This window comes from Coptis chinensis, chromosome 7 (assembly GCF_015680905.1).
Source record: "Coptis chinensis isolate HL-2020 chromosome 7, ASM1568090v1, whole genome shotgun sequence".
In the NCBI taxonomy this organism is placed as follows: Eukaryota; Viridiplantae; Streptophyta; class Magnoliopsida; order Ranunculales; family Ranunculaceae; genus Coptis; species Coptis chinensis.
The window spans coordinates 1369058-1395319 of record NC_141462.1 but is presented as its reverse complement, the minus strand read 5'-3'; the positions used below and the strand labels follow the sequence as shown (position 1 = coordinate 1395319).

The 26262-nt window shown below is 37.1% G+C and overlaps 5 protein-coding genes and 1 non-coding gene across 9 annotated transcripts; 5 read left to right on the top strand and 1 right to left on the bottom strand.

Annotated features, from left to right (window-relative positions):
- Window positions 1-788: 788 nt before the first annotated feature.
- LOC147485064 (uncharacterized) lies at window positions 789-5583 on the top strand. Of its 3 annotated transcripts, XM_086570134.1 has the most exons (9): window positions 792-1076; window positions 1329-1459; window positions 1560-1745; window positions 1845-1943; window positions 2065-2175; window positions 3192-3323; window positions 3694-3831; window positions 4440-4673; window positions 4907-5583. In XM_086570134.1, exons 1-9 carry the CDS (start codon window positions 1040-1042, stop codon window positions 5270-5272), a joined length of 1434 nt encoding a protein of 477 aa, XP_086426260.1. In that variant the 5' UTR covers window positions 792-1039; the 3' UTR covers window positions 5273-5583. The 3 variants fall into 3 exon arrangements, with proteins under 3 accessions (XP_086426259.1, XP_086426257.1, XP_086426260.1); XM_086570131.1 differs by having other exon boundaries at window positions 791-1459; XM_086570133.1 differs by lacking the exon at window positions 4440-4673 and having other exon boundaries at window positions 789-1459.
- Window positions 5584-6158: 575 nt separating this feature from the next.
- Window positions 6159-10435, bottom strand: LOC147485063 (chromosome-associated kinesin). Its single transcript, XM_086570135.1, has 8 exons — window positions 10016-10435; window positions 8796-8862; window positions 8239-8316; window positions 8035-8087; window positions 7296-7432; window positions 6902-6966; window positions 6619-6677; window positions 6159-6541 (listed from the first exon to the last, which is right to left on the bottom strand). Exons 1-8 carry the CDS (start codon window positions 10220-10222, stop codon window positions 6452-6454), a joined length of 756 nt encoding a protein of 251 aa, XP_086426261.1. The 5' UTR covers window positions 10223-10435; the 3' UTR covers window positions 6159-6451.
- A 1843-nt stretch (window positions 10436-12278) lies between these two features.
- On the top strand, window positions 12279-15078 carry LOC147485061 (nascent polypeptide-associated complex subunit alpha-like protein 1). Its single transcript, XM_086571100.1, has 4 exons — window positions 12279-12486; window positions 14201-14285; window positions 14426-14556; window positions 14648-15078. The coding sequence occupies exons 1-4, from the start codon at window positions 12427-12429 to the stop codon at window positions 14978-14980; spliced, it is 609 nt and encodes a 202-aa protein (XP_086427226.1). The 5' UTR covers window positions 12279-12426; the 3' UTR covers window positions 14981-15078.
- LOC147485062 (small nucleolar RNA snoR100) lies at window positions 13609-13715 on the top strand. The gene has a single exon (XR_015203428.1). It is a non-coding gene; the product is annotated as a small nucleolar RNA snoR100 (small nucleolar RNA).
- A 2224-nt stretch (window positions 15079-17302) lies between the features above and the next one.
- LOC147485060 (uncharacterized) lies at window positions 17303-20172 on the top strand. Its single transcript, XM_086571118.1, has 3 exons — window positions 17303-17571; window positions 18632-19062; window positions 19195-20172. Exons 1-3 carry the CDS (start codon window positions 17382-17384, stop codon window positions 20170-20172), a joined length of 1599 nt encoding a protein of 532 aa, XP_086427244.1. The 5' UTR covers window positions 17303-17381.
- Window positions 20173-21746: 1574 nt separating this feature from the next.
- On the top strand, window positions 21747-25199 carry LOC147485059 (Tetratricopeptide repeat (TPR)-like superfamily protein). 2 transcript variants are annotated; one of them, XM_086573100.1, is made up of 2 exons: window positions 21747-24275; window positions 24422-25199. In XM_086573100.1, the coding sequence occupies exon 1, from the start codon at window positions 21814-21816 to the stop codon at window positions 23743-23745; it is 1932 nt and encodes a 643-aa protein (XP_086429226.1). In that variant the 5' UTR covers window positions 21747-21813; the 3' UTR covers window positions 23746-24275; window positions 24422-25199. The 2 variants fall into 2 exon arrangements, with proteins under 2 accessions (XP_086429226.1, XP_086429225.1); XM_086573099.1 differs by having other exon boundaries at window positions 24370-25199.
- The last annotated feature ends 1063 nt before the right edge of the window (window positions 25200-26262 follow it).

Here is a 26262-nt window from a genome sequence, read left to right as displayed (position 1 = left end):
TGATATTTGGTGCAGTTCAAACGTTAATCCAGGTTAAGCTGCCTGTCGATTATTACAGTTATTTTTAATTAATGAGGGGATGAACGGAGAAACAAATGAGCACACATTGTTTTATTAGTTTGTCTTGCCTATAGAACATTAGAACTAACTATATATATATGCCGAACAAGATGGTAAAACATGTTATCTACATAGGTGTGATCGACCGTGAGAGCGATTCTATTCTGTCTGTCATTGCCACTATTAACTAGCCGGTGTTAAAATCTCAGACGGTCTGGCAATATCAGCCAATGTGCCGTGCGTTAATATAAGCCAGTAGTAAATTATTGTTAAGTGTTGTAAGAGCATTTTTAGGAGAGAACTCAAAAAAACACCAACCATCTTTAGGAGAAACATCAAATTTTCAATATCAAACGGTTTTGAATAAATCGTGTCATATAGCCCATGTGGTTTTCTCAACACCGCACACTGAAACCCATTTTAAAAGCCCAATCACACGTGATTTTGGGAAAACCGCGTGATGTGTCCCCCATTAACTTTCTTATTTATTTTCTTTCCACATTTCTCACGCGGTTTTTGCCAAAACCACGACATAGAACTCCAAGCCCATACTGTGATACAGCACCAAAGTTAGAACCAAATTTTGGCCAATTTAGTGTTTTTTTTTGTGTTTTCATCAACGTGTGACTCTCCTAAAAATGAAAAAACACTAAATTGTTGGAAATTTGGTGTTTGATGCTAGAAAAATCTCCTAAAAATATTCTAATTACACCATTTATTATTTATTTTATGGGTGGAAGTCCTTAATGATCTGTTGTTCAATGGTCATAAATAAACAATTAATTAATTAATGAATCCCAAATATTTCGCCGTTGTTTTTGTACCACCAATAATCACACCTTGTTATTATCAGTCAAGTCTTTGAAAGTCAGCAGACAAATAAAAATTGTTTCTTTTCACACAAAATGAAGTTAATAATAATTTCATAACAAGTTTTTTGAGTTATTTGAGGTTTGGGTAATCTTGTTTTGGCCTCAAAATGGCGGTTTCAGCATTCAAATCGACTTCAAAACGAGGTAAAACTTCTTCTTCTTCTTCTTCAAGTGCCAGTTCAACTAGTAGTTTGGATAAGAAGCTTATTCCTTATAGAAGGTCTAGAAGTGTGAGTGCTACATCAAGAACCAGTTTTGACGATGTTATAAATAAAAGAGACAACCCCTTGTTTTGTAGTTCAATTGAGTCCCAAGATGTAGTTGAGTTTAATAACAATAACAAGTTGATTGCTATTACCAAAGTTTATCCAAATGATGAATATGATGGTGTTCGAGATGCCACAAGGGGGCGGTCGGTTACGAGAAACATTGCTACTGGGAATCACTCAGTGTCTAGTAGACAGGCCATGATGGGGCAATGTCTGTCTAGGAGATCAGTATCAAGGGTGCGGCGCGAGGACTCTGAGGTTTGAGGTTTGAGTTCCCATTGTATAGTTACAAGTATGTTATGATTTGTGTCACTGCACTGAATAAATGTATGTTTTTGTAACTGGGTTGATATTGTAGAGCGAAAATGAAAAGAGGTATAGTCATTCGTCCACTTTAAGAAGTAAAATCATTGGGCAATTAAGCTCTAGTGTGCACAAGGCAACTTGTATAAATAACCGTGATTCTGAGCATTCGAGTCGCACAAGGAATTCACAGACATGGTCTAGTCAGCACCCACTTAGTGAGCCTTTGGATCATTTCTCTGTAAGTTTTTCTTTATCTGCATTTTTGCTATTGAATTGTGAATAAATATATGGTGGGATAAAATGCTAATGTTTCTTTTGTTTATTCTGCTCCTTTTAGTCAAGTTCACGAGCTTCCTTTAGGGAAGATGCAACTTCAACAAGTTCCTTTTCTGAAGCTGAAGAGAAGACAGTCCTCGCTGATAGTGAGCAGATTAAGGTTTTGATATTTTTGTCTTTAAACATTGATTGGATTACAGCTACATCACATGTATGATTGAGTTCTCTTCAGTTAAATTCTGATTTTTGATGAAAGATATTGTCCTGATATTGCGCCCCAGTCTTTCCAAAGTGATCTTGAGGCAGAAGATATTGGAACAAGTGGCCTGTATGATACCGTTCGCTCTGAAGTTAGGCGTGCAATTACTGAGATCCAAGGTGATCTTGAAAATGTGAGTGATTATGTCATGAAAGTGAATACTACGAACCTTTTTCATCTATATAACTATGATTGATTTCAAGATGGCAACTGACAAGATCTCATTGTGGGCATCCTCTCAATGCAATCTCATTAAAGAAAGGAACATGGGTACTTCTATTTACTTATTTAGAGGATCCATGCAACATGTAGCTCCTTCTTCAAAACACTGGTAAATTTTAGAGCTACACTATTAACTTTACTAATATATAAGAAGTGTAGGGATGACTTTAGTTTCTCGCTGCAATTATCTATAAGCTTCAAACTTTTTGCTTCCTCTATATTTATGGAAATATGTAAAATCTGGAATTGACTTATTTAGCATCATGGATGTCAGGGTAGATGTAACACTTCATCTCTGGAATTAATAATAAGGAACAAGATTACTTTTCAGTTTTATGTTTCAGTCAAAATATCATGTAGTTTTATTTTGTGGTAATAAAAGGGTGCATAATAACCAGAATCATTGTTTGTCCGCTATACAGGCTGCGAGAGTGTAAAGAGTTAGAATTAAGGAGTTACTCGTCAAGTACAGCTGTTAGAAGGGTTTGCAACACTAGTAGCTCCCAAAAATGAGCTCCACACTTCACACTAACTTCTATCTAAGATGCTTATTTGGGCACAAATTACCGTAAATGTTAGGAGTATGTGGAAAGAGCACTTGACTGAATAGATCTATTTAGCAATTTAATTAGTAAAGTTGCCCACTAGATTTAGTTTTTGAAGTGTTAACAGTCCATGAATAATTGATAGCAGTATAATTGGAGTCATTATTTCATCTTGAGGTTATCTAGTGGTCATAAAGTAAAATATTGAAAGAACGATTGAGTTTTCGGATAATCCCCATGGGATTAAATTTGTACCATAGTTAATTTTAGAAGATTGTTGTTTATTTTCTTACATTACCATTTAACCTGTTCATGGCTAATTTTATTTTTTCATTTTGTTCTTTTAGTCTTTGTTCTTATTTTCTTTAATCATATATTTCAGGCTATCCGAAAGAAAAATCTTACCAACATTGCCGTGACTAACATAGACGATATCCCTCGAGACTTGGTAAATCCAGACGCAATAGAGTTGGTTTCTGAAATTAGAAGTGAATATGCTACAAAGATGAAGCAGGTGTGTGTAGACTAGTTCTTTTTAGTATTTAATTATTTATCTCAGGATTGTGTTTTGAGGAATATTATGTTGGTCTGTTACTCTCTCAAACCATAAACTACAGGGACCCTTTTTTCTATCTTAAGTCTGTTGACAGGTTTCCTGCCATACCAAATGGCCAATAATATCCTAGACTGCAACATAAGCTACTATTAGAGTTGAAATTGGAACTTATAAATACTTTCAGTGATTGCCTTCCCTGTCAACTACTTTGTTCCACCTTTAAAGCTATGATTAATACATGATTTTCTTTCAAGGGCCCTCTCTCTCTCTCTCACACACACACGCGCACACACACACACAATGTAAGAACTGTTTGTCAAAATTGCAGTCACAGGATCGGGCTAGGAAACTTCGTGCAGATCTGGCCGTTGAGGAGCATCGTGAACAAGAGTTTAGTAGAATTTTGGAGGAGATACTTCCTGAACCAAAAAAGTTTCAGACACAAAATTCTCGACCAAGGAGAAAAGTATGTATTTTGTGATTTCACATTTCATTTAGTCAGTAGTAATGGTTTTAAGATTACCACGCAATTTAAAACTTCACCCATACAGTGGCCCTGCTCAAACAGTTTGCTACATTTGTCAGTGCATCCAGACTGCCTTACCTGTGAGTGTGGGCTTCATTTCTGCAACTGATGTCCCTGAAAAAGTCCTTAACACTTTAAAAAATTACTCAAAATTATTTGAATACAGTAGTATACAGTTTTTACTAGGAAATTTTTGATGTAGGTCCTCTGATATCAATCTAGTAGCACATGATGACATTCAAAATGGAAAACAAATGAGCGAGTATAATACTCCATTGGGCATAATAAGAGGACTTATTCTAGCCAAGATATATTAACAATCCTTTGCTAGATGGGGCTCTCGCCAAGAAATATGATTTGCATGTATTGTACTTATCATATCCATCAAAAAAATATTGAAGGGATCTGAATGTGTGTTATATGTTTGGAACTGAGGCAAAAACGTCAGTAACTCAGTAAGAAAATAGGAAGGGCAGTTATGAATGGAACTAGCATTTAGAATAAAATGTTCATCATCAACCATTTATCAAGTCAAATAATGCCAACAGACAAGCATTGAAAGGCGAAGGATGTCGAAGCGTCTGACAGAAGAAGCCTTGAATTATTTTGATGAGTGTGTATCAATATCAACTTTTGATGGTTCGGATTTCTCGTCAACTGAGGACCCACTGAACACTTTAGCTGTATGTGATCCTCCAAGTGGTGACCATAATCTGTTACCGCCCACAAGTTATAGTGCGTCTGCCAGTTACTGCATCAACAGACTCATGAACAGTAATAAGGTCCGTCTCTCATATAATTGCCTTCGCTGTTTTTGACTTATTTCTAAATTGTTTTGGTAACTCAAAGTTGAGTTGAAGCTCGAGTTTTGTAAATTCAAGACGAAGTACCATCATGCATCCTTTAAAACATCATTTGTGAAGATGATTAAATGAGTTATTTTTGTGAATAAACAAACAAGGATACAATTGCTAGTGATGTTCTGCGACTTTCAATGTCGACATTTTACTTTCAGGAACTAGATGAAGAATCTCAAAGCATGTTGAGCCATGATGATTCTGCTTTATTGGCCAAAGGCAACAGGCAAGACTTCCTAAAAGACAATGATAACGTAACTTATTCCAGGGCATCACAAGATAGATTGTTACGTTTTTCCTTTGCCCATGAACCAAAGGAAGATAAGATACGACATGAAATGGGAAACTACATTAAGATGTTCCAGAAAGAAATCCAGAAAGGCGATGACTGTAGAGTTGCGAGACCAAGACACTATGATGAAGATTACTATGATTTTTCGCTTCCGGATGAAACACTGTTGTTTGACAAGGTGGTTTTTAGGAACAGAATAGAATCAGGGGTCTTCCTTCTTTGTGGTAATTGAGGCATGAGTACGTGAATTCGGTTCTCTCCATTTGAGTGCCTATCCACAGACATCACCAAGATTGCAAAATATCGGCTGGCAAGTGCTGTTACTGAATGTACCACTTCTATGCTTCGTTACTGAATGTATGATATTCACTGTTACATGGTTGACCAATTTTGTTATCACTCATTTAAAAGCTGTCTAATATTTAGAAGTGGGCTCTTTAGATACTGTCTGACATTGGAAGCTCAAACCCTGTGTACTGCAGATATTGTAAAGCTGATTTTCCATAAATCAATATCAATCAATATATCACCTCTTGAGGGAAACTAATTAGTTTTTCAGATTCCCCTGCAACTAGTCATATTCTCATCCTCATGAGGGAAACTACGTGTCCACTATATATGTCCTCAGAACGCGGAATATTACACATCATTATCATTAGAGTTTTTTTTTGCGCACTGCATTTGTTTATGTATCAAACATTACGAAATGTAAGAGCAGCAAAAAAAAAATAATAATAATCTAGTTACACATAAAGATAGTTGTTGAAACCATATAGACAGAACATCTAAAGATATACTAAGAAAATTTATCATGAAGATTTAGTCGATGAATTGTTGGATGAAAGTAGCATTCTGGATTAGCAGCCTAGTCAGAAGCCATCATTTTGCAAAAGCGTCAGCCACAAAATTGCCTTCTCTATACGTCCATTGAAGTTAGTGGTGTACTGACATAATAATTCTTTGATATAAAAAGAAGTATGGTTATGCACGTCTGTGCTTATATATGGCTAAACTGGCTACTAAATCATATATATTGTTGAAAATTTGAAAGTTCTAAAGATTTCCAATTGCTTGGATTTGTTGGTTCATTTTCACAGAGACCCTGTATTATCAATCCATTTTGCGACAATCATGTAGTTTTGTGTTATATTTCAAAAGCAAAGCTACTACCACCTTCAACAACTGCACTAGACCCGTCAGTACAATAAGCACAATCACTCCTGTCAGTACGATAAAGTGAATAAACACAGACACTTGCCAAACAGGCCTCTCTCATCAGACCATAACCACACCAAAGACTAGCAAGAATTTCGGAAAGCACCGAACTCATCTTATTAGATGGTGTTTGAGTCTGAAAAAGGAGAATAGCAAGCCTCTAAAATGCCGCATTGGTTTGCTTCAATTTCTTCCATCACACTGGCACTCCCAAGTCTGAAATCTTTCCTATCCTTTTGTCTAAAGCAATCCGTTGCTGTTTCACAAATGAGGCCATGGAAGCAACCTGAGACAACGACAGAGAAATAAAAACTTATTAGACACACACACACACACAGGGAGAGAGAGAGAGAGAGATCATACCTCTGCCCGAAGCTTCAGAGCCTCTCTACCAGGGATTTCTCGTAGACCATCCATCAAATCTAGAAGTTAAAAGTAATCAGTTAAATTAGAAGCTCTTACAAGCAGTTGATCGGTATCATCACAAACCACTTATTTATTGAAGGATATTTTCATTTGTTTTTAGTTTTTTTAACTTTTGATATTATAAGACAGCACTGGTCGTGTCTCATTACACAAACCAAATTTTAAAACTCACGGCATTTATCTCTCTTTTTTTAAACTCAAACCACTCGTAGGAACATACCAGTTGCTTGAGATTCGATCTTGTAAACTGACTTCGCGAGCCTTTGAATATCAGTACCAGCATTCCTGCAAATTGTTAACCATGTAAATACATTCAGAAACATATAAAATATACGTATTTTCCAGCTAGCTGAAGATTTTCAGTTGAGGGTATCGTTCCATCCCCCAAAACTCGTGTAACTACTACTTGTCTTGTTGCTGTTCAATTTGTTTATTTTATATTATCTTCCCTCCATGGAGACACGTGACACAAAAGGAGGATATGGGTTACTCCGCAAACCCTCAACTCCCTTATTTGCTTCCCTCTAAATAGTAGGGGATAGAAAAGTAACTACTTACAAACAAGCAAACACACAGGCAAATATGAAAAAGTTGAGTCACGAAAGTCACATTACATCACTTCTGCGTGCCCTCGTTTCATATCCTTCTCAGCAAGAGCTGCTCTTTCAAGAAGCTTTGTACTCTCCTTCTTCAACAGATCAACAGAAAGGTTCAGGTCCTTCACATTTCTTTCGGCTCTATTAAATTGTGCCTGCCAAGAATTTTAACTTTATAAGGATTTAAGCAATAATGACTGAAAAGCAGATAAACTTTAAGCATTTTCTGCTATTGGCATTAGGCATACACTGCAGAGTGCAGAGATATAACATAAACAAATAGCTTTCACTATAAAATCACTCAAGCCAGGAAGTGGATGTGAAGCCCCTATTAGGTCCAAGCAAGTGGCATATTCAGAGGAAAGAAGATAGTGTAGTGTGGATCTAGGGCACCGACTACATAGCTCAGCATATACCTGTGACAATTCCAACCACCCCCACCCCAAAAAAAGACTCTTCCATATATAAAGTGAGTTGCTCCCGTTCTCAAAAGACTCTTCCATATTGATGGATGACTCAGCTCCTCCCCGGCCCCACCCCACCTTTCCCTTTTGAAGGTATTCAACAAACTCATTACCTTTTTTCTTCTTTTTTTTTTTTTTTTTTGTCGGTGGCAGAGTTGCTTTACTCAGTCCCAATTTTTTTCAAATAAAGTTTGAATGCCGAGGTGCAAACAAATTTCAATCACACAAAATTTTCGGGTAGCAACCTTGCACTGAAAGAACATCTCCGAGAAGCAAGATTAATGAGTAGGTACCTCTTCACTTTGAAGTCGACCCAATGTATGCCGAAACAAAAACCTCCTCGGCCCTGCATATGAAGAAGTAAGAACTAATAAGTTAGCCAAAGAAGAATTTCAAGAAAGGAAACAGGTTCATGAACATGCTATGTTTATTTAGAGAGATTAATGAAATACAGTTCGAAAAACTCAATGTAATAACTGAGAAAAAAATTTCAACACCTCGCATAAGAAGAAGGCCTGATGCTACAGCTACTCCAATAGCTACATTTGGATGCTCTCTTGCACTCATCAACTCATCTAGCAAAGAAGGAGAGGGTTAAGCAAAATACTATGCCCACAGTCACAATTACAAAGGAAGAATAATATCAATAATCTATGCACCACAAACCCACAAACGGATCATAAGGACCTTAAACTAACCTTTCTAAACTAACTATAGGGGACATCTCAACACATGGTAGGAAACTTGCATTTTCAGATTAGTCACCTTGAACCAAATATTTTAGATGAGGCACGAAGTCGTAATCAACAATGAAAACGAACTTCAAATTAAATGAGGCCAATGCTTGGAAATCAAACTAGATTTCTCTATACTCTATTCTACACATTTTTAAACATTGGGTATGGTATGGAGCTGTTGTTGATATGTGTCTGCCAGGGCCTCGGGGAGGGGGTTGATGTACTAACAAGTAATCTGGTAATATAAATATGCTCGATCACAAATGACCATAGAAGTATAGAACAGAACCCACACATACATTTTAGGCAAAACTCACCTTTGACTTTCTTGAAGAAAGTGTCTTCATAGGACTTAAATTGTGATTTCACCTTTGGCATGGAATCCTGCGAAATTTATACAAAATTGTAAGTATATGCTCAACAGAAAAAAAAATGAAAAATCCAGAAAAACTCCTAGTTATGCCATTAGAGATGACCTACGGATGGGACATAATATGTAAATGAGGCCATCTAAAGCTAGTGAATCAAGGTATTCAAACTAAATCCTATAAGACAATGATTTAGACTTGATTAATGACTAGGGCATGCGTCAAAACAGCCCAGCTTGTAATACAGCCAATAATTCACGCTCCTTAAACCCTAGAACACCATTAAACTTTTCTCTCTCTCTAAAAATAACTCATTTCACTACGCCTTTGACGAACCCTAACTCTAACATCTTCCCTACTCAAAACCCATCATCATACTTTCTCTTCACTTTCATCTCCACCCACAATTTCATCATCATCTACGTCACCATTTTTACCACAAAACCCTAGTAACTCTCTGAAAACTCAAATTGCTTGTTTTCAATCATCTTTTTACCTTTACAATAATCAAGATATGTTAATAGTAATAATAGGAACGATGAGGATGCATTAGACCCAAATGCAGCTCCTTTTTGAAGGTTGTGATTATAATCATTGCCTTATTGCTATGGATTTTCCTAAAGCTACTCCTGAAGAAATGCTTGAGGCATATGTTCAGACTTGTGCTCAGGAGTGTTGAAGAAGCAAAGAAACTGATTTATGCGTGTAGCACCACGACTTATCAAGGATTTCAGGTTATGGTGTTGTAAGAAATGTCCTAAAAGTTTAGAGGTCTGCCAAGAGTAGTATTCATCTTGCATGATTCTTACATTGATCAAGTCAATAGTGAGCATGGAGGAGACAAACATGAGAACAACGGGATAATTAATCACGGGCCTCCGCACAGTATGGTGATAGGAATCGTAATAAAAACCGACCACCAATGCAACAGATAAACCAGTCCTATGATCACCAATGCTTGTAAAAATTCTTATTAAAATCTTAATATATGATTGATTATATGAACTCGATAGTGTAACTAGTAGTTGGTCCTTTGGGGGCAGGAGAGTAGGAGACCAAAGATCACATTTTTAATCAGCAATAAGTCTACATATAACCAAATTGAATAATAAAGAAGCCAACAATGACAAGTAGGAAATAAAGAAAGGAGACATGACATGATATTGTACCTGTAGAGTTTGGAGATGGGTGGAAGAGTTTTCATGGAGAGAACGAGCAGAGCGAATAGCGGAATCAGTTGATTCAACGACGGTTCGTTTCAGATCCTCTGCACTGTATGCATTCCATTGCCATGATGCTTTCCCCTTCTCTTCTTCTTCTTCTTCTTCTTCTTCTTCGTGTCTTACTACTGATGTTGCTTCTTCAGCTGCTTCCATTTTTTTCTCTCCAAAGCTTTTTCTCCTTTTGAACTTATAACGGGCATGTTCTTGGGCCCTGCCTTTTCTATGTTATGGGCTTAATTGGGCCTTGCATTCACTCCTCCAGGCCTTTTTTCCATTTAAGACAACGTAAATTTAACTAGTATATATTCTTTAAGGCAAATGGGGGCGTGGCGGAGGGAGGGAAAAAAAAATTGAAGAGATGAGGACAGACAGACAGACAGACCGAATCGCTCCGCTCACTTGATAAGTTTTTCACCTTCCTACTTCATGATGAATGTAACTCTGATAGCTCTAGAAAGTGGGAGGGCGGAAACTAATATGAAAATGACAACAAACTCTAGAGTAGTATTAGTAAGGCTCACCCAATGACACTAACTTTTTATTTTCTCCAAAATCGCCACTTATTCTAGCTTACTTGCTCAAACCACATCTTTAAGTGAATTAATCACCATTATGTTGTCTATTATGAAATCACATTGGTATGTTATTGTGATTTTAAAATCACTGTAATTTATGTGTTTTTTCTTTGATCGGTCAAAACTAACAAGAAATATACAAACAATTACGTTAAAAAAAAATAACAAAAAATGGAGCTACGTAAAACAAAATCAAATTGCGCATGATAATCGTTCAAACGTCTATCCCAACTCACCCCTAAACTCTTATATTAATTTATGAACTATATCCAATTACACAACTCTACACATCAAACTCTTGTATTAATTTTCGAGTGTTGTTGAAAAGCTTATCGTACTCAGTGACGAGATATACATCTTGATAAAAAATAAGTTGTTTTTCTTTAATGTCCAATATTTGCTAAATTGTCCACAAACATGGATGATTTCGGGGTTTAAAATGGACAATTAACAAACTTATTCATTTTGGTCGCAATTCCTTACTACCACGGAATACTACTAGCGCGTCAACAAGTGATGAAGAATCAGGTTTTCCGTCAACAATACCGCAAATCCCATATAACTTTTGTCGTTCGACATCCTTTTGTAGCTTCTATCAACAAAAAAAATTCCAAGCATAATCGTTATTTGCGACAACTTACTAGTTCATATATTAAAAGCGAGTTTTACAAATAATCAAGACAAATGCGTAACAACCTACATACAAATCCTTTTTGAATGACAAAATTACTGAATCAGAACAGCAAGGCCCATTGGGCCGAGTAAGAAGAAAAAAAAAAAGGTCACTTCGGTAATTCAATATGAACAATTTGTCTACTATAAAAAAGCTTATCGATTGCTACATTTAGGGTTTTTCTAGGGTTTAGCCATTTTTCAACAAACTCTAAAGTAGTATTAGTAAGGCTCACCCAATGACACTAACTTTTTATTTTCTCCAAAATCGCCACTTATTCTAGCTTACTTGCTCAAACCACATCTTTAAGTGAATTTACCACCATTATGTTGTCTATTATGAAATCACATTGGTGTATTATTGTGATTTTAAAATCACTATAATTTATTATATGTTTTTTTCTTTGATCGACAAACAGTTACGTTAAAAAAAATAACAAAAAATGAAGCTACGTAAAACAAAATCAAATTGCCCATGATAATCGTTCAAACGTCTATCCCAACTCACCCCTAAACTCTTATATTAATTTATGAACTATATTGAATTACACAACTCTACACATCAAACTCTTGTATTAATTTTTTAGCGTTGTTGAAAAGCTTATCGTACTCAGTGACGAGATATACATCTCCAACATTTGCTAATATGTCCACAAACATCATACTATGATGATTTCGGGGTTTGAAGTGGACATTAAATAAACTTATTCATTTTGGTCGCAATTCCTCACTACCAATGAATACTACCGCGTCTACAGAGTGATGAAGAATTAGGTTTTTTCGTGAAAACCGTTGGATCGGTTAAATAACAATACCGCAAATCCCAGACAACTTTTGTCGTTCGACATTCTTTTGTAGCTTCTATCAACAAAAAAATTCCAAACATAATCGTTATTTGCGACAACTTACTAGTTTTTTTACAAATAATCAAGACAAACGCGTAACAAACTACATACAAATAGGCCCATTGGGCCGAGTAAGAAGAAAAAGCAAAAGGTCACTTCGGTAATTCAATATGAACAATTTGTCCACTATAAAAAAGCTTATCGATTGCTACATTTAGGGTTTTTCTAGGGTTTAGCCATTTTTCAACACTCTCTAAAAAAAAAAATGACTGCTCAAACACAAGAAGAACTCCTCGCTGCTCATCTCGAACAACAAAAGATCGATGTAAGCCAATGACTTGTTTTTATTCATTTAAAGACTTGTTTTTTATTGTTTAATAATGCTAGATCTCAAAATTAATATTTTGTTTCGGCATTTTACTAAAAAGTACTTAATCAAATGAACCAGGGATTATAAAAACTTAATCCATAGTCAATAAGTAGACTAAAAAAATGTTCTTTATTTGTATTTACCTCGTTTTAAGTGGTTTCAATAAGCATACTTATTTATCCCTGACTAGTAGTAGTAGTGGTAAAGCTTTGGAGATGATGGAAATGAAACTTGTATGTTTAGTTAGGAATATCAAGTATGTTTATATATAAGAATTCAATGTGGATAATGTGGGGTTTTCAGTTTTTTTTTTTTTTTATATTTTGGTATGTGGTAAGTTTCTTGGTGGTGGATTAATCAAAATTGGAGTGTTAAACACTAGCTTCCTTTGAGATGCTTAAATGTTCTTGTTTTTTACCAGTGTATTCCCGAAATGGCGATATTTATGTTTGTGCATAATATCTAATATGTAAATGGAAAGTTGAACCAAAGAAGGGGATTTCTTGGGCTATTAAATGATAGATTAGATAGTATGATACAATCAAAACAAAGACATGCATGTAAGTTTTATGAATTTACTGAAGTTAAGGATGGCTCACCGTATTACTTAGCACTTCCATTTGTGGGCAATCTTATTTCCGTCAAATATATCTGTGGAATGGACAATTTGGCCTGAGAAATCTTTAAGTAGAAATTGCGCATGCGGGTGAAACAGATGATCATAAAAGTTATCCTATTCCCTTGCTATCAATAGTCAATAGGTTGGGCATTATTGTAACGGAAAAATTTCATTTATTTATGCAATTTGTTTCAGAGGGCTATTATCGGAAGGGTTCAATTTGGTTTTAATCAGAGATTTCTTGTATATGTTCAATCAACACAATGAAGTTCATGTTGAACTTTTGGCATGGCCGTAGACTCAATCTTCCCTCTTGGATCTAATACTTTTAGATACTTTCTTTAAATGGATCTTCGAAAGCCTATTATAGATTGTGTTATGCTCCTTAACTGTTGTATAAAATGGTGATCTGAATAAACATGGTCTGTGCACAATAAGCCGATGCTCTGGAATGAAAAAAATGAAGGAAGCATGGTAATGTGCACAGAGATGAATAGGGTAATCATGTCTGCTTGCTCTGATGCCTTTTGGCGTGATTTTGCGGGCCTGGATGATACCTACATGCAATTGTTTTTGTCTTTTGTGTGTTGGGTGCTCCCAAGAAGTGTAGGGAGTTGAATCCTGAGTAGATCAAGGGTTTACTTCCCTCTGTATGCCTTTAACCACTGCTTGGCACGTGCCTAACTTTATGGTTTCTCATACTTATCAAGACCTTTATTCTTCTTAATCAAGGCAATCATAATTGTTGATGTTAACAAACGTGTATGCTTCTGAAAAGTCACCTGGATATGAAAAAGTACTTCAACGCAGCCTGTGGGTGGTCAAAAGTTTGCTCTATATATTTGAATTATATATTTGAGGGCATTTGGCAATTGGGGTGCCATTGTTGGGGCAAGATTGTTTTAACATTCATTCCTTTTTTTATGGTTTGTACTTGATCACTCACTCAAATATTATAAAATTTTATTACCTGTAATCTTAGACATTCTATTATATATATTCAGCATTTTACTTCTACTTTTAAGTGTAATTTGAAGCAACATTTTGTAGCCTGATGAGCCTGTTGTTGAAGATGAAGACGATGAGGATGATGACGAGGACGACGATGATGATGACAAGGATGACGATGCTGAAGGTAAGAAGATTACCAGCGTCAGACAATAGAGACTAAGCTTAATTTTCTTCTTTTTGTGGTTGGGATGTACTTTTGTCTATTTTTCGATCGACTTCTATTTCTTCAATCTTACAATGTTGGGTTTCCATTCACATGTGCAGGTCAGCTAGCAGATGGAAGCCGGTCTAATAAACAGAGCAGAAGCGAGAAGAAGAGTCGCAAGGCAATGCTGAAGCTTGGTATGAAATCCATTCCAGGGGTCAGCCGTGTTACTGTCAAGAAGAGCAAGAATGTAAGCCTCTTTCTTAACATTCGGCTAGTAGTAGTTTCACAATGTTTTTTTTTTGTCTCGCCACTTGATATCTGGATATTGCTTCCTGCAGATTCTGTTTGTCATCTCAAAACCTGATGTCTTCAAAAGCCCTACATCAGACACATACGTTATATTTGGAGAAGCAAAGATAGAGGATCTGAGCTCTCAACTACAAACTCAGGCTGCAGAGCAGTTCAAGGCTCCTGACCTCAGTAATGTGATTTCCAAACCTGAGTCATCGGCCATAGCTCAGGATGATGAAGATGTTGACGAGACCGGAGTGGAGCCAAAGGATATTGAGCTTGTTATGACTCAGGCCGGAGTTTCAAGGTCCAAGGCTGTGAAAGCACTTACGACTGCAAATGGGGACATCGTTTCTGCTATAATGGACCTTACAAACTAATAGTTTTCTGTCATCTGTATTGAGTAAGCAGTTTATTTATTTGTTGTTCTCCAAAGAATTTGACGTTTGAGATAAACAATGATTTTCGTTTTGGTTCACCTCTCTATTGTTATTCTGTATCGTTCATTTCATTATTTGCTTATTAGGACATTTCCAATGGGGGTTGTAAAATTACACTTCCACCTAGGCCTCTACGTAGATACCCGGATTTTACAACTCGTATACTATTGTATAGCCTATAAATGTCAACACTCTATACACACTCCAATAGAGAAGTGTAAAAAATTTGGATTTTAAACTCGACGTCTCTCTCTAATTTAAGTTGGGTTAAGTAACGTCTGAATTTTTTTTGTTGGGATATACCACCTCTATTATAAAGAGTATTTTGACATTTGGAGTATAAATTTTACACTCTATACGGTTTGCACCCTCTGGAGATTCCCTTAGTCCATTTAAACTAGCAATGTAGAATGATACATAAATGGTAACGTACATGGTGAAGTAAACTATTCAGCGATTGTATATAGGTCTGAAGTTATGTACTTCGATTGCACCAAGTTCTACGAGATGATTGAACACTACCTTCGCTGATATGGTGCAAGGTTTACTAGCTTGCAATATGCAATAAGAAACTGAGAGCTGGTTCTGGTAATTTACTTTGAACTGACCAGACGATCCGTAATTCATGTTTGTCTTTACACAGCCACCAAAGTGTCAAACTTTAATATAAACTTTGAACTGACCAGTATTCCTTTGCACCAGTGTGCCTCTCCTGCGGGCGATAGCAATGGTTCTCCCGTTCCGCCGCGAACCAACCTAGATTTCTTCCCAAACCCTAGCCTCTCACACTCAAATCTCACCTCCTCCACAACCCAAAGCTCGTAGATTATTTTAGATCTCTCAACTGGAAGTGATGAAGAAGAAGAAAAAAAAAAAAAACCTCTCTTTTTTCATCTTCTTTGTTTGTATGTAGGGTTTCTCTAACCCTTTGGAAGATCGGCACTGGTCCTGCTCTTCAGTTTCATGAGATCTGGGTGTGGGTTATGGGGTTGGCTTTGATATTTTGATGCCCCTTTTCCGAATTTTGCAAATCCTTTTATTGTATGAACACCATGAATAAGTCAGATTTAGGTTTTTGTTAGTGTTTTGTTGGTGGTGTTTCGTTCAAGCTGGTTCTTCTAGGTCTAGGATCTCTCAATCGGCGTTAGTCATGGGTTCAGCTCCTTGAGTCCAAAATTTTGGTTTGGCTTTAAATTTTGTTTGTCCAAAGTCATGACTCTCTTCCTAAATCTACTCCCTCTCCGGATTGCTGGTTTGGATAACTTGGTTAGGCCACCGCTCATTTATTGGGCTTATGGTGGGGCCTTTTTTTAGAATTGCCAATCTGCCTCCTTTGCCGTGTAGTTTTATACTATGCGATTTGAAGACTTTCGAGTCTTTACTTTGGGAGATCCAACATGGTAGATGTACGAGCAAGTTTGAAGCTGGTCCGGAGAAGAAGATGGGGTTTCTAATGTGGTTTTGTTGCTGTTGTTAGGTGCTTGGATTTGGTGGAGTTAATGTTGAGAAGACATGATTTTTAGTGCTCTTGTTTGTTCCAATTGTACTGATTACATCATTATTTTTCTTGCTTTCAACTTGTTGTTATGAATGTAATGTTTTTATCTTTGAATGAATACAATCAGGCAGTTATCGGAAAATATATATATATATATGAATAAAAACTAAAATGGTACACACAACTTGTTTTCTTTTTGTACTTTTTTTCTCTATCCCCTCATCCTGCCGGTTTCTCTCTCTATCCTTTATTCTATTTCCATTTGGTGGACCACATAAATAAAAAAAAAAAAAAAAAATGTTAAAATAGATATATACAGCACGTCACGAAATTATACAATAGCAGAACTGCAGAACCGATAGACAGTTCCATCGCTCACTCACCCACGCAACTTATAAGTAAAACTAGAAAATATACACGTGCTCGTGGTAATTATATGTGTGTATGATTAGTGGTAGGGTCTCTCTCTTACTTTATTTGTGGTACGGTCTCTCTCTCTAAAACAAAACGGACGTGTCAAACTATTAGATCTTGTTAGAACATAACAACTTTTGGTGGCTCAAATGGCTTAACATGTGACATATCAAAAACTACGTAAAGTTAGAACCGAGTAACAGCTCATGTGGCTAACTCAACCATGCCACTTATAAAATTATTATATTATTAGTAGAGATGGAGATAGAGATAGAGGAGGGAGTAGAAAATTAGTTACCAACATAAAATAGCTAGAAACCGACATGACAACGAGTCCTTACATACCACGCTCCCTAATGACCGAAAGGTATATATATATAGAGTACGTTTTCATGTAAAAGCAAGCTACGTACTCTTTCAGCAGCAGACATGGAAGAAACCAGCAACAACTCCTCTTCACCATCGTTATCGACTAATTGGATCGTTTCTAAAGGTTCTCTTCATAATGTTCTCACTCTCAAAACCACAACCGGTCTAGAGAAAGAAGAAGATCATGGCAAACATCAAAGCGTTGTTCTGATCTCGCCTACTTCTGATTCTAGCTTTTGTGAAATCAATGGTAATATAATAATGTTTCTCTTTCTTACATAATAATTACGTGGTTAAATTAGTTATTATTCTTTTTGATAGTGTAATTGTTGGAAAGTGTCTTATTAGATTTAAGTAATTGGTTTGTTTAGTTTCATACTGATTCTTCATTGTATGTTAGAATTATCCATATGATGATCACTGAATTACGATCATAGTCATTACTATCAGAGTATATGGTTAATGACTACACCACACTTATAATATAAGTTTAAGACGTTGTAAGAACCTGTGTGTAATAATTGCACACATGCATGTATCCCGTAGACCAATATATGAGTAACAGTACAGAAATACTTAAGGCACACACACACACAAAAATTAAATATAATGAGTACTGGTTCAAACAGACGTAGGTTGTTTTGGTTACGTAGACATCCTTAAACGGTAAGTTCTTGGACTATGACTAAAGCTCCATTTGTGCCTTTCTTGTCCCAAAAAACAGTCTGCATGTGAGTTGATTAGTTTTGGAACTCTTTCCTTGAAGAATGTATAGGCTGAACTTTGACTTTGTACAATTTTTTTTACTTTTCATCAACACAAGTTAACTAAAAAACGCTGCAAAAGTACAAAGTGTAAGCACTTGGAAGTATTCAGCAGTTCTGTTCCTCGACTGCTTTGGATGTATGTAGGGCACGGTTCTAGCACCATTTTGACTCCTTCGTAAGATGTCGTGTCGAGTGTGGTCAAGTGTAAAAACAATTGTGTCTGTGTGATACTGATTATTACACACGTCACATGAAAACTGATATGGACAATCCATTGATTGCCTGAAGTTTTGCTATTCAGTAATTTTAGTTGAGAATTTATATTACTAACATCCAAAACATGTACTGAATGCCGTATATTATGAAGTCGTTGCTAGAGCAAAACCAAGAAATCTTTGTTGTAGCAAACTATGAAAAAATGTCATACTACATTTCTACAGCCTACACTTTTTTTTTTTCTTAAAAGAACTTTCTTGCATAAAAAGATACTCCATCTACTGTATGTATTCACCGGAAAACATTGAGTTGTATCATGAACTGCAGTATCCTTTGCGCAAAGTCATGAAATCAGGCGGATCTATGTGCGAAGTAGTGCTAGAACATACGAGATATACTGTAAAACTGGGCAGCAGAGCAGCAATGAGTATCTCTGTGGAGCAAGCTGTAGCATTACTAAAGAGAACAGGCCACTTGATACAAGTGATGTTGAAGAACTTACATTTGCATGGTTCAAAGGGTCTAAAGGGTCTACCAACCATATGGAACTTCCTGAGACACAAACCGGGATTGACAATACCCCTAATGAAGATGACTGGGTAGAAGTGGAGAGCCTTGATTCAGCGTTATTAGACTCTAAAACCTGTTCTCTGGATGACGACAAGGTAAAAGTACAGGTCCCTGATTCGGAGTTATTAGACACTAAAATCAGTTCTCTGGATGACAAGGTAGATAGAGATACTGAAAGAAGCTTTCAGGTATTATGCCTATTGTCATTTTATTTATTCAATAATATCTGTGCCCCTCCCCCTCCCCCCCCCCCCCCCCACACACTCCCACACACCATCTGCTTTTGGATTATTTATTTATTTATTTTTACGACTACTTAGGGTTGCTACGAGGCGACAACAGAGATTACTGATTCAAGTCCATGCATCACCCTTACCATCCGTTTGCTATCACTTCACACTGAGGGATATGCTCACCTAGAGGAGATTCGCATATATGGCGAGCATTCTGAGCAAACTGATTCGGAGGATAAAGTGGATACTACGTCTGGACCAGCTCAAAAATCTATAATGGACACACTTACTCCTACTCTCCTCCACCTATCAGAAGGAGGGATGACAAACAGAACGTCAGACGAGCACTTTGCAAATGGTAGGCCTGTGTCACTGGGACCTTATATTAGAACAATGAGCCAGAATTCAGAATCCAGTTTGCCAAATGAGGAAGAAGGACGTTTAGAGGAAGCGACCAAGCAAAGTCCAGAATCTACACAAATACAGCTGTATGAGTCAGTTCCAGGTGCAGGACAAGGGTCAGAATTTGCTAATCATTTAAATGATTCGTCGTCTGGTCGCATTGAGAGTGTTTTTGACCAGATGGTACGCAGGATGGAAAGCTTCTGCTTGAGATTTGAAGAGAACATGCTGAAACCCATCAGGAACATCGAAACAAGGCTTGAGCAACTGCAACAGAAAGTGGAAGTCCTTACCATGAGATCCCAGTCATCAGAATCACCTGTTGCTTCTCATACAGTGCCTGGTTTAGTAATTACAGCCCCTGAACTTTCAACTGAGGACAATGACAACAACCACAATAATGACATTGGTAAGAACCGTCCTGATGATTCGGAGTCGGCAAATAGGTGTTATCCTGTATGTAAGCCATCTTTGTCCCATGATAATGCATCAGGTACTTCACTTACTGGGTTCTTGTCTTCGACTCAAGCTTCCAGTGTCAACCACATATCAACCTTAGTGGCTACTGATTCTATACCGCAGAGGAGATCTTGGTTGTTGCTATATATAGTAATTCCTCGAGTTATTATATATAGTAATTCCTCGAGTTACTATTTATATTAAATTTGGGTTTTGGTAGTTGGTCCTATACTTATTTAGGAGTTTCCAATTTATTTTTGGAAGCATATTTAGGAGCCTTTATTTATTTATTTATTTAAGTATTCCTTTTGGACATTATGGAGCTTACAAGCTACTAGTTTTCTGTCAACTGTATTGACTAAGCAGTTTATTAACTTGTAGTTCTCCAAGGATTAGAGGGTTGAGAAAAAAATGAGTTTCCGTTTGGTTTATTTTTCTACTGTTATTATGTATTTGCAGTAGCTCTTGTAAGTTCATTCATCATATATTCATATCCTTTGTCAGTCCTTTTAAACTAGCAACAAGGTAGAATGCTTGTTATTGAGTAATGTAAACCATTCAACGTTCATGTATGTCTGGACTTTGATGGCACCCGGTTCTGTATGATCGAAAACATCATTACCTATTTACCTGTAATGCTTTTCACTCACCATTGAAAAAAAAAGTGGGATTATTGCATCTAACAGGTTTACTATTGCAAGTTTTAAGACAAAATAGGAAATTTTGGACTGGTTCGAATGTGAAAATACTATTACCAAGGGATTCGATTGCCCGTAAGTGGAGTAAATGCATCGGATTATGGGATGGACAAGATGAATTGCATTTGATGATGACACTTCAAGGAACTCATAATGTAGACAAAAAAAAACGGGGGGATTTATTGCATCTAACAAGATCCTTGAGAAGCATAGTTTTAAGACAACGTTTCAGGTTTTAAGTCTAAGCTTATGTGCAAATTATTGCTATTACATAACGCATTGGAAGGCAAGTTAGCAAATTCAAGCAGGACGCCAGAATTGAGTAAAAGTGTAAAACCAATCCTGGACATGAACTATTTGGTGATAAATCATTTGAATGCTGATTGAAATTATACTCTCTCTTTTATTCACTCTTGATACTCAAACTTCTTGTTTCTGTTACTTCTGTATGATTGACTATTAGTCATATTCCACACTATTTATTAGATTCGGTTCTTATAAGGTAATCCAATATTAACTCACATATGTTATTACAAACCTCATTTATAACATAATTGAGTGAGCGGAACCAAATTGTTTGGTTTTCTGTCTGTCCTCACCTCCCTCTCTCTCTCTTTCCCTTTCAAAGAAAAACTTCTCTCAACCAAATCCATGGCTTTCATTTGTACCAAAACCCATCTCTCCCTCTCTTATCCTTCTCATTCCCCAATGATGAGAATCTTTTTTAAAGAATGGGATATCATCCACGAGAAGGGGTTTTCAAAAAAACATTAGTTGGTTTTAACTGCAAAAAAGTATTTTATCTCTTTCTATCATCGTTTTCATCCTTCCTTTTCTCTTTTCTCAATCAAACCCAACTCTCTCTCCCCTACCCACAAATCCATCTCTCCCCTCTCTTTCTCCACCCTCGCTCCAGTTATCTTAGCAGTTAATAATAATAATCGAAACCTGATAGGGGTATAATCGGAAATAGCTAATATTCACTAATTCACCGAACTACTAATTCTCTTTTAAAAACAGTAGTTAGCTAAAATACGGCGTTACAGTAAGCCGTACAATGGAATAAGGGCAGACTCGTAATTAACCCTTTTAGACTCTCTTCTAATTGAATTCAAGCCGACAAGCCGTTCGCTCTCAGTCGATAAACATGAATTGGAAGTTTTCATTCGCTCGGAGGGTACCGATTATTACACAACCACGCCGTTTATTTTCTACTTCAGCTAAAGTGTCATCCTTTACCAACTCAAAAAGTGTCATCATTGAAGAAAAAGACTACCTACGCAAAAGCCAGAGTAATTCGACATCAGGTCTTCATGTTCTTGATCTCATTGACAAAGGTTCACTCGACCCAGAACCAAGATTATATAATGACTTGCTAAAGAAATGCACCAAGTTGGGTAAACTGAAAGAAGGAAAGATGGTGCATGAGCATTTTTTAAAATCAAACTTCAAATCAAATGTATTCATCCTGAATTCTATTGTTAATATGTATGCTAAATGTGCTAGTTTAGAGGATGCACAAAGAACTTTCGATGATATGCCTATGAAAGATATGGTTACATGGACAGCTTTGATTACTGGCTACTCACAGAATGATAGAGCTGATGAGGCTATTGCATTGTTCCCTTGTATGGTAGAATGTGGGTTGAAACCAAACCAGTTCACTTTGTCTAGCCTTTTGAAGGCTTCAGGAGTAGCTTCTAGTTACAAAATTGGTTGGCAACTTCATGGGTTTTGTATCAAGTATGGTTATGAGTGGAATGTTTATGTAGGGAGTTCTCTTTTGGATATGTATGCTAGGCGTGGGCAAATGAAGGAAGCTCAGTTAGTCTTTGACGGGATGGGAAGCAAAAATGAAGTATCTTGGAATGCTTTGATTGCTGGTTATGCAAGGAAGAATGAAGTGGTGGATGTTCTTAGTCTTTTTTTGAAGATGCAAAGGGAAGAATATAAACCTACACACTTTACCTATTCCAGTATTTTTAGTGCTTGTGCTAGCATTGGAGCTGTAGAGCAAGGTAAATGGATTCATGCTCATATGATAAAATCTGGGTTACAGCTTATTGCTTATGTTGGCAATACACTCCTTGATATGTACTCAAAAGCCGGTAGTTTTAAAGATGCGAAGAAAATCTTTGATAGGTTGGAAAAGAAGGATGTTGTGTCCTGGAATTCATTACTTACTGGGTGTGCCCACCACGGACTTGCGAAGGAAGCTGTAAGTCGGTTTGAAGAAATGCTGAGGCTTGGATTCAAACCAAATGAGGTAACATTCCTTTGCGTTCTTACTGCATGCAGCCATGGTGGGCTCTTGAATGAAGGGCAGTACTATTTTGAGTTGATGAAAAAGTATGAGATTGATCCACGGGTTGAGCATTATGTCACGATTGTTGATCTTTTCGGCCGTGCAGGGCTTCTTGATCGTGCTCAGAATTTCATAAAAGCTATGCCAATTGAAACCAATGCAGCTGTATGGGGAGCTCTGCTTGGTGCTTGCAGAATGCATGGAAATGTGGAGTTGGGGATCATTGCTGCTGAGCGCGTTTTTGAGCTGGACCCCCATGATTCCGGCCCTCCTGTTTTGCTCGCAAACATGTATGCCTCTGCTGGTCGATGGAAAGATGTTGCCAAAGTGAGAAAGATGATGAGTGATATCAAATTAAAGAAGGAACCTGCTTGTAGTTGGGTGGAGATTGCAAATGCAGTTCATATGTTTGTGGCCAATGACGATGCTCACCCACAAAGAGAGGACATAAGAAGGATGTGGGAGAAATTAAGTAAGAAGATCAAGGAAGTTGGATATGTTCCAGATACAAGTCATGTGCTTTTGTTCGTGGACCAGCAGGAGAGGGAAGTGAAATTGCAGTATCACAGCGAGAAGCTTGCTCTAGCCTTTGCACTTCTCAATACATCCCCTGGTTCAACTATTCATATAAAAAAGAACATAAGGATGTGCGGCGATTGTCACTCTGCATTCAAGTTCGTGTCAAAGGTGATGGAGAGGGAGATTGTAGTGAGAGACACCAATCGATTCCATCATTTTAATGATGGGTGTTGCTCATGTGGAGATTATTGGTAGTTCTAGTATCTATATTAAGAGATCTCAGTGAATGGCGGATGCGGATGGTTTGATGAACTCTACTTCTTTTTCTCGGGGTAACTCATGATGTACCTGGTGCTATTTCATATGTCCAGGATTAGAGGGGTAGGTTAGAGAAAAGTGGACTACATTGAAATGTCCAGGATTGAAAGAATCATTGTTTGGTTGGCATTGCTATTTCATATGCTCTGTTGTCTTGAAAATAAGATGGTAGAGCAAAGCTAGATTCACTTGGGCAGTTTTTCTCTATTCTGCTGTAACTCAACGATTTAAAGCTCTTTTCTTCCAACACTTGGGAGGACCTATCTAACTTTACCTTTGATTAGGTGCATCATGGCAGTGGAAGTCAGAAGCTTATACAAGCAGTATTGATGCAGAGGTAAATTCATCTATTGGATGGAATAAGTATCAAATCTGCAAATTTGATATCCTCCCCATAAGGGATAAAGTACCTTTTGAACTTAGGTTCTCTTCTCTCTTTCAATTTGGTGTTGGGATGTTATCTAGAGGTAAGAAATACTTCTACATTTTGTTAACATGCATGGTCATTTCATCTGATTGAGTTCCCAATTTCACTTCACTTATATTCTTATGATCTTGTAGGAGCCAGTCTGTAAATATGTTCATCCTTAAGTGAGCGCTTACTCTCCTGCAGCTTACGTTACATGCAGCAGCCAGAGTCCCAACTGTCTTTGCATCAGCAGAACACCGCTCTTCCGCAACAACAAACATCACTCACTCAGCACCAACAACACTTGCAGGGAAGCAACAACAAAATCAGTTAAGTGGTCAAAATAACGTCTCAGATTTGCAACAGCAGCAACAGAGGTTACTTGGCCAGCAGAATAGTCTGTCCAACATGCAGCAGCAACAACAGTTGTTGGGTCAGCAGAATAATATCTCAAACTTAAATCAACAGAATCTGGGATCACAAAATGGTGCTGGGTTACAGCTGCAGCAAGCCAGCAAGTGCTTGGAACTCAATCCGGTGTCCCAAACATGCAGTCTCACCAGTCATCGCATATGTTGTTACAACAAGCTAAGATTGGGGGCAGCAACAGCAAACTGCACAGGCACCATTGACAATGATGCAAATGCCATGGCAACAGTCACAGTCCCAACCACTACAGCAGGCACCGATGCCCCAGCTTCAACCTCAAGCAGGACAATATTAACAACAATTGGGATTGCAACACCAGCCTAATACATTGCAACGTGACATGCAGAAAAAGCTTCATTTGTCAGGTGTTCAGCGTCAGAATGTAATGGAGCAGAAGCAGAAGCAAATTCAGGCACAAAGAGTTCTTCCTGAGGCCTCGTCAAGTATGTGATTTTAGTATAATATCTTTGATAATGTCTTTTCTATATCTTTTGGCCCTTCTTATACTTGTTGACATCTTCACATACTAATGAACGAACTTTACAAATTTGACGTTGTCCTTTCTATGAAAAACCTTACAAACAACTGGGTATATTTGTTTTCTCTACTTTAAAATAGTTACCTACATGTATTGTCCATGGAAATGCACTAAATTTTAAGACTGATCTTTGTCCAAAATGAAAGCCTTTGTTTGTAACACTATATATTAGCACACATATTCCATCCAATGTGTGGTCTCTTGTGACTATAAATTTTTGGGGTGTTAGTTCCAGTATAATGTTTAGTTGAGTGCTTAGCCTTTCTTGTCCTTTATACTCAAGAATTTGAAAGCCATGAATTCTGAATTGATAGTCTGAATGCTCAATAGACTGAATAACATTTTTATTGCTACTGACATCAGGATTATGTAATATACTACGCAACATTCTGGAATATTTCCTATTTTATGAACAAAGTGTGTCTTAATTTTATTGTGTTTACAACGTGTCTGTCTCTTTGTGGTTTTGTTTCCAATGTCTTACACACTAGGTTGACTACCTATTGAAAACGGATATCATTTGCTGTAACTAGAGAGAAGGCATTTTATTCAAAGCAGGGGAAAAGAGGATATGAGATTTGAACCATGAGCTATAGCTATCTCTGAAAGCGTCAATTACCCAATAAAAGTCCATCCCTATGTATTCCCTCCTACCTGCAGAGGAGGAAGAATTTGTTAACTTTCCTTCTCCGCAACCCACCATGCTGGTGTTTGCGGCTAAAATCAAGTGCAGTTCTTGGATTAGAGGAAACCATATTGCGGTATTGACGTGTCTCGTCATGTCTTGCTTCACATATTGTAGACTATATCAAGTGAAAAAACCAAATCTAAATTACTGAATAATTTCATGGGCTAATACTCTTCAAAGACAGGTAATACATGAATTTTATATGTTCCTTTAGCATCAAGTCGCAATTTGAGAATACATGAACTGTACAGGTAATATATTGATACTTATTCTGTGGTTGTACTTACACTACTTAGTTGACTTCATGCATTTGCCTCTGCCTGTGTTCCTTCTGTTGCTCAATGTTGGGTTTCCATTATTCACTTGAACAAGTCAGCTCTTAAACTTCCT

Bases quoted from the DNA above. Each gene is read 5' to 3' on its own strand.
- LOC147485064 (XM_086570131.1), top strand. From the start codon at position 1,040: ATGGCGGTTTCAGCATTCAAATCGACTTCAAAACGAGGTAAAACTTCT. The intron at 1,460-1,559 runs GTTTGAGGTTTG...TTGATATTGTAG, and splicing joins TGCGGCGCGAGGACTCTGAG to AGCGAAAATGAAAAGAGGTA. The intron at 3,324-3,693 runs GTGTGTGTAGAC...TCAAAATTGCAG, and splicing joins ATGCTACAAAGATGAAGCAG to TCACAGGATCGGGCTAGGAA.
- LOC147485063 (XM_086570135.1), bottom strand. From the start codon at position 10,222: ATGGAAGCAGCTGAAGAAGCAACATCAGTAGTAAGACACGAAGAAGAA. The intron at 6,967-7,295 runs GTAATGTGACTT...AACAATTTGCAG, and splicing joins CGAGGGCACGCAGAAGTGAT to GAATGCTGGTACTGATATTC. The intron at 6,542-6,618 runs GTATGATCTCTC...TCGTTGTCTCAG, and splicing joins CTCTGAAGCTTCGGGCAGAG to GTTGCTTCCATGGCCTCATT.
- LOC147485061 (XM_086571100.1), top strand. From the start codon at position 12,427: ATGACTGCTCAAACACAAGAAGAACTCCTCGCTGCTCATCTCGAACAA. The intron at 14,286-14,425 runs GTAAGAAGATTA...TCACATGTGCAG, and splicing joins CAAGGATGACGATGCTGAAG to GTCAGCTAGCAGATGGAAGC. The intron at 14,557-14,647 runs GTAAGCCTCTTT...TGCTTCCTGCAG, and splicing joins CTGTCAAGAAGAGCAAGAAT to ATTCTGTTTGTCATCTCAAA.
- LOC147485060 (XM_086571118.1), top strand. From the start codon at position 17,382: ATGGAAGAAACCAGCAACAACTCCTCTTCACCATCGTTATCGACTAAT. The intron at 17,572-18,631 runs GTAATATAATAA...CATGAACTGCAG, and splicing joins TAGCTTTTGTGAAATCAATG to TATCCTTTGCGCAAAGTCAT. The intron at 19,063-19,194 runs GTATTATGCCTA...ACGACTACTTAG, and splicing joins ATACTGAAAGAAGCTTTCAG to GGTTGCTACGAGGCGACAAC.
- LOC147485059 (XM_086573100.1), top strand. From the start codon at position 21,814: ATGAATTGGAAGTTTTCATTCGCTCGGAGGGTACCGATTATTACACAA.